General features: G+C 33.5%; 1 protein-coding gene across 11 annotated transcripts in view; it reads right to left on the bottom strand.

Moving 5' to 3' along the window:
- Positions 1-2,260: 2,260 nt before the first annotated feature.
- LOC127715463 (E3 ubiquitin-protein ligase MYCBP2-like) overlaps positions 2,261-7,309 on the bottom strand; it is a 129,829-nt gene continuing 124,780 nt past the window's right edge. For all 11 annotated transcript variants that reach the window (XM_052221510.1, XM_052221518.1, XM_052221514.1 and 8 more), the window contains 4 exons: positions 5,519-5,728; positions 4,787-4,894; positions 3,852-4,017; positions 2,261-3,078 (listed from right to left, as the gene is read on the bottom strand). In XM_052221510.1, coding sequence (XP_052077470.1) covers positions 2,963-3,078; positions 3,852-4,017; positions 4,787-4,894; positions 5,519-5,728 — 600 coding nt within the window. In that variant the 3' untranslated portion in view covers positions 2,261-2,962. The remainder of the gene's footprint in view (positions 3,079-3,851; positions 4,018-4,786; positions 4,895-5,518; positions 5,729-7,309) is intronic.

Raw genomic sequence — 7,309 nt, 5'->3', positions numbered from 1 at the left:
AAAGAAATGAAATTATGTTGTCCAATATGGTTACCATAAATTGCTTAAAACTTTAACCAGATCCGTTCATAGATACAAAGATTTGGTTTGAAAGTTTGGCAGAACCTGTTAAAACTGAAAACTTATTACAAACAGGATAGCACATCCTAGTTTTTACGTTAATGATGTGTATTGAGCACGTAAATTTAGATGCCATCTATTGTATGTAAGAAGTATACTGATAATTGATATTTTAGTCTTAGATAAATTATTTTTTATTAGTTGCTAGCATTTAGAAGCTGTGAATACTCTCAGATCTGTACTTGGTGTTTGGTACTTTTTGGGGTTTTTTTTTGTGCTTAGAATCGATCTGATGAGTTTAGTCATTTTTAACTGATTTTTATAGATTGTTTATATGTTGTGCTGTAATACCACTGTAATACCACTGTCCCAGGTTTGGAGATGTTGGGCAATAATGTTTTTCCATCACATTCTGTATCTTTCAAGTTAGGAGCCAGTAAAAAGTGGTGATCTTTTGTTGCTGTATATCATATTTGTTTTTCATTTGTTTTGTTCATAAATAGATGCTAGTTTTCTTTTTTTAATTGTTTTTGTGTTTGGGGCCTTTATAGCTAGATATGTGGTGTGGTTTTATGAGTTATGTCTTATTGTTTGTTGTCCAAATAATTATAAAATTGCCTTTCAATACCATCATTGTCATATTCCCGAATATGACTGTTCTACTGAGTATGAATTTGCATTGCTATACGACGTGTCTTGGTATTTTTTACATCCAACATTCATGTACAGTGTAACCTGCCTAATCTGACACCCGAGTATTCCAACATCTTGCTTTAACCGACATATTTTCATGGTCCCAAAATATGCCTATCCTTGCAGAAAAAACCTGAGTATTCCGACACCCTGCTAATCCGACATTTTTTTCTGGTCCCCCAGTGTTACGGATAAGACAGGTTACACTGTATTTATTTTTGATGTTTCTGTTATGGTTAAGGTTAGATAATGTGTTATGTCTTATGGTTTGTAGTCCAAATTATTATTAAATTGCCCTTCAATACCATCATTGTCATGAAAATTGTTTGGACGAGTATTGTGAAAATAATTGTATAAAGTTCGAGATTGCATGTTAGTTATGTAAGCGAGTCACTATTTCTGATACCCTGTGGTGTCTGTCGTTGATGGAATATGTTCGTTGTTGTTCTGTGGTTTGCATGTTGTGTCGACTTTTATATTATTTGTTTGTACATTTCTCTGTGATGAATGTTCTTGTGTATGTATGTGCTGTATTTCTTTCACAAAGTGTTGTCATGTTAGCGATATTTTTTAACATTGTCAAAAAGCGGGAGGTTTGGCTAGCCATTTAACCAGGTTCAACCAACCATTTTTTCTTAAAATGTCCTGTACCAAGTCAGGAATATGGCAGTGGTTATCAAATAAATATCGTTTATATGTATGTTGGCGAATGTTTCTGTTGCACTTCAGTGTTCCTGTTGTTCCTTTGTTTTCCTCTTATAGTTGATGTGTTTCCCTTGGTTTTAATTTGTAACCCTGATTTGTTTTCTCTCAATTGATTTATGACTTTTGAACACAGGTATACTACTGTTGCCTTTATTTATCTCACTGTTGAAGGCCTTACTTAACTTCTATCAGTTACTACAAGTAGTCTTAGATCAGAATTTTGTGTCTTTTGTCTTTATGTTAGTTGTTTTTAGACTTCATGCAAATCTAATTACCAGTAGTCAAGCCTTTTCCAGATAATTTTTACAGATTTTTCTAATTTTAAGATGTAACATTACTGTCCCAGGTTAGTGGAGCTCAAAATTATGTTAAACCTTGCCTCATTCTTGAGAAGCCTGTAAATGAGTGGTTTTAGCTTGTCGCTGCCTGTCGTATTTGATCTGATTATTTATTTTTGTCCTACATCAAGCCATTGGATAACAATTTTGTCATGTCATCCCCTTTCATAGCTGACGATATGGTACAGGTTTTGCTCATTGCTGAAGGCTATAAAGTGACCTATGGTTGCTTACATCCATGTCATTTTGTCTCTGGTGGAGAGTTGTCTCATTGGCGATCATACCACATCTTCTAACTCCTTTATACTGTAGAACATCATTGCCACTATGTTTGTTACAAAATAATCAAAAATAGTTGAATATTTGCAAAGAGTCTGCAATTATCATCCTTTCAAGTTTCAAACAAGATAAGCATGCTAAATGACATATACTGCATATAATACCAACAAAAAAACAAGACAAATAAATATTATATTTAATATCACAGATCAAACAAAGTAATTATTAATATAGCACTAAGTTACACATTTAAAACATTCATTAACAAACAAAATATGGTTTTCAGGAACCTGTTTGAAATTGTATTTTTTCTTTACAGGTTCAAACTGGTCAAGTCTTATATTCCTATACAAAATAAGTGTAAAGCTCCTCTGCTTCCATTTGAATTTTATTTGACAATCAGGGAGCTTATAATCAATCAAAATTTAGAAAGCATTTCAATGTTTTTCATAATTCTTAAAATGCTTCTAAAACTGGATATTCTAATCATACCAGTTTCAGGTAAATATTTGTTTGATTTACTTTAAATTTATGATTAATGCTGGTTAATGTCTTTCAACAGTAACTAAGCAAAACAATAAACATAAAAATAACCTTTTATAAACTACACTTTGATTTTACCTTTGAAAGAGAAAATGTTCCTGGTAATTTTCACCAATAATGAATGCTTATTTCATAATACTGTGATCATAACTTTTTTTTACATAATTTTCAACAAACAAGAAATTTCTACATATATAAGAAGAACTGTGTGTCTTAACATTAAAAATTCTTTCAGTTACAATACAACTTGCATATCAAAATTCATTTAAATCTTGCAAAACATAAGTATTGTCCACATATATGCCATCATATACTGCGTATATGCTGATGCAGTTGCCACACAACTAAAATGTATGTGCATTCCTACAGACACCACATCCGAGGGCAAATTCTTCTCCAGTTGGGGGATGTTTAACATGTAAGGGACACTCGTCTCCATCCATAAGTTTACCTCTAGGTCCTGAAATGAAATAAAGAAAATTTGCAATACATGTAAGTGTCTTTGCAGATGAAACTCATCAAAATAACACATTTTTTTCAAACAAAAACTCTGTACTTTCATAAAACAAAGTTATTGAAAGTTAAAGAGTCCATGTTTTGCATAATGTGCTCATATGTAGTGACGAAAAACTTGAAAATTAAGTATTTTTATTTATCAAATAAACAGCTGCACCAGGAGTCTTGTATGCATATTAAAATTGTTGCGAGAAAAAATGGAATATAGTTAAAAGCATTAAAACAAAATAGCAGTATAATGATCCTACAGATAAATTTGCAGACTGTGACTTTTGAGATGAAGAACAGCAATAAAAGGGCTGTTCCTTTGCTTTTTATGTGTTTTTTGCTGTGCATGTACTGATTTTGGGTCATGGATAGATACCCCATATCGTTTGTTTTTCTATGATATCCTTAATGCACATAAAATTTGCCTTGAATTTAAATGTTTAAGTCCTATTATCTGGAAAAGCAAATCTGAAAATGTTTAAAATCAAACTACAGCTTGCTATCACCAATCCAAACAATAATATAAAGTTTGTAGCGATTGATTCAATTAACTAGAGTTTTCCTAGGCAACATCAATGCTGTAGTAGACTCCTGAAGTCATAAATTCTCTTTCTCTTGACAGAGAAAAACTCATATAATTTTAGATGTGTGATATGAAAAATTATTACAAAAAAAAGATCAAAGAAAAATTTAAGAAAATAGCAGTAAATGTGTTGATTGCCTACTTACCAGCAGGGCATCTTGGGAGTTCTAGTTTAGGTATATTTGTGATGCGCTGGAAGTCGTCATGACAGGCATTACAGAAATGTGTTGTACCAAAACAGAAGAATACAGCCACGGAACAACAGTAACGACATTTGTATTCCAAGAAATCTGTTCCATGCTTTGGACATACCTGAAAAAATTATTTGTTTATTAATATTGTTGTCACTTTCGTAATTGTCAATACTTGTTTTCAAAAGTATTCAACTGCACTTCAATGATGACAAACCAAAGCCTAATTCTTTATAAATAGTTTGAAAATAATATTGCTGCCACATCTATGATTTCAATAATGGTTTTCAAAAGTCATCAAAACTGTACTTCAAATCATGACCAAATATGACCCAGATATATAGTTTGACATCTTCAAAACAGTATGTGATATCAAACTTGATATTTTTAGAACCAGAACAAATTTTGGTGTTATCTTACAAGATAAAGGTGGCATTTCTGTAAATATATTCAATGCAATTTCCCATTGGAATTCCTTTTAAAGCTAAAACTGTGCCACTTTTACTATACAGTTTTGCAAAAAAATCATATTCTGGAATAGAAAGTTCATATGCACTACTAGTTTTTGCAAAGGTTAAAACATAGGGTTGTGCAGCATATTTTCAACATTTAAATGTTTTGAACTTCTAAGAGTTTGTACTTAAACTAAAATTCTGTACTAACACACCCTTCACTTTGAGATTCCTGAGAATTCAATTTGTCTGTTATACAACAGTATTTATGATGGTAAAATTCCAAAGTTGTGTCTCTACGAGATAAAACACTCATATCGGGGAACGCGTAGGTAAACAAAACAAAATTTCTATGAATATTAATTATCCTCCTGAAAGAGGCATGGTTTGTAAATCAGCTGTATTTATATAGTGCAACCTATATGGTAAATAACTAACCTGAGCCCTAGAGACGTCAGAACATCCCCCACACACTAACTCCTGTGGATCGTACTCCTCTACAGCTCCTGCCTGTTCTTCACATCTAGCCTCACCACCATAGTATGCCTGTAATTATCAAATAGCATGTCAGTTTATACAAGTGAGTTAACTAAATGCATGTACAGCTAATAAAGATTTCAACAAATGCCGTATTTCTGTCATCAAGGGTAACTTATCATTATGTTACTACATACCAAATTTCATGTTCATACAGGCATGCAGGATAGAAAAGCCTTGAAAGCTGGACATAAAATTATTGATGGATGGAATCTCATACAAAGATCTACCTAAATGATCTGACCTCTTTGTCACTGAGTTATAAAAGCAGAAAGAATTGACAGTATATAGGAAACTGGGTAAAGCAAGAAAATAGCAGAGGTGGATGCGCAGGGTGTCCACCACCTTATGAAGCTATATAATTGGTTAATACATAGATTTTTTACATATTCTACTCCTAATGCTGTTTAGTTTGGAGGCCTGGGCCCCTCTTTTTCAAAATCCTGGATGCTCTCTGAATAGTTATTCTGCTCTATACCTATCAGATGATGTGAATGTTCTAAACAATTATCTGTTATTATTGCCCACTAAACACAAAGTTTTGGTTAAAAATATGAAGTATTCAGGTCTATACGTATTTATAAAACCTTCATCCAGATACTACAATAAAAGTTTACATCTCTACATACTAACTTTGTTACATTTATAACAGACATAGTATGCATATCTATCCATAGCAAATCCTGCAGGATCTTGATAGAATCTTGCCCCTGGTGTGGTGATAGCCTCTGCCTTGTGTAGACCTTCATATTCCAGCCTCATCATGGCCTTCCTTCTGACATCCTCAAATAATTCCTGGATTGGCTTTAGTAAATCTCTTAACACAGGATGGTCAATTGTTGCCTAAAATTGTAATAGATAAAAGACATTTTTCATTTAAAGTAATTTTGTTTAGTATTATATTGCATCAGTATCCATCCAATTAAAATCATTATCTGCCTTCGTTAGATTCTCAATTTAATACTTTTCAAAACAGAAATCAGTTTAAAAGGTAAAATAAATATTCCAGTAAACAAGCATTCTGTGAGTATTGCATGGCAATACATAGTCCCTTACTGGTTACAAATTCATTGTAATGGAACAAAACTCTAACTTGATCTATAGCTTGTCATGGTGTAAACTACATAAAAATATCAAGTCAAAATCTTCAAGCATGACGAAAAAAACTGTTGAAAACTGATTATTTAAGTGAATTTTCTATGTCCAAAGACCATAACTCTGCACAAAATTATCAGACTGGAACAAAATTCCAACTTGATCTGTAACTTGTCCTGATAAAACTATATACTAATTATCAAATCAATATCTTCAAGAATAACAAACAAACCTACCACTAAATTCTTCAAACAATATACCAAACTAGAGGCTCACAAGAGCCTGTGTTGCTCACCTGACTCTACTTTGGTTTTAGAAATCATGTAAAGATAGATAAAAATCATAACAGATACCCAAATAATAATGATTGAGGCCAAATTTGGATTAATATTGGTCCCATTATTTAATAAAATATCCTGGTGGCCATCTTGAACAGTAAATCAGCAACAAAGTAGCAACACATGGTCAGCACCTCATAATGAACATTCATGCCATGTTTGGTTTCATTCCATTCAGTGGTTCTCTAAAAGAAGACATTTGTATGTATTTCCCATAGGGTCCTATGTTAAACTAAGTCCCCCGCTGTCAGCCATCTTGGATGATGGACATACTGCAAAGTAACAACACTTGGTCAGCACCTCATAAGGAACATTCATGCCATGTTTGGTTTCATTCCATTCAGTGGTTCTCTAAAAGAAGACATTTGTATGTATTTCCCATAGGGTCCTATGTTAAACTAAGTCCCCCGCTGGCGGCCATCTTGGATGATGGATCGGCTGCAAAGAAACAACACTTGGTCAACACCTCATAAGGAACATTCATGCCATGTTTGGTTCCATTCCATTCAGTGGTTATCTAAAAGGAGACATTTTGTATGTATTTCCCGTAGGGTCCTATGTTAAACTAAGTCACCAACTGGTGGCCATCTTGGATGATGGATCAGCTGCAAAGTAACAACACTTGGTCAGCACCTTATAAGGAACATTCATGCCATGTTTGGTTTCATTCCATTCACTGGTTCTCTAAGAGAAGACATTTGTATGTATTTCCCATAGGGTCCTATGTTAAACTAAGTCCCCCGCTGGCGGCCATCTTGGATGATGGATCGGCTACAAAGTAACAACACTTGGTCAGCACCTCATAAGGAACATTCATGCCATGTTTGGTTTCATTCCATTCAGTGGTTCTCTAAAAGAAGACATTTGTATGTATTTTCCTTAGGGTCCTATGTTAAACTAAGTTCCCTGCTGGCGGCCATCTTGGATGATGGATCGGCTACAAAGTAACAACACTTGGTCAGCACCTCATAAGGAACATTCATGCCATGTT

This window comes from Mytilus californianus, unplaced genomic scaffold (assembly GCF_021869535.1).
Source record: "Mytilus californianus isolate M0D057914Y unplaced genomic scaffold, xbMytCali1.0.p SCAF_9, whole genome shotgun sequence".
Taxonomy (NCBI): Eukaryota; Metazoa; Mollusca; class Bivalvia; order Mytilida; family Mytilidae; genus Mytilus; species Mytilus californianus.
The sequence above is the reverse complement of the archived record's forward strand: the minus strand, read 5'-3'. Positions and strand labels throughout refer to the sequence as shown.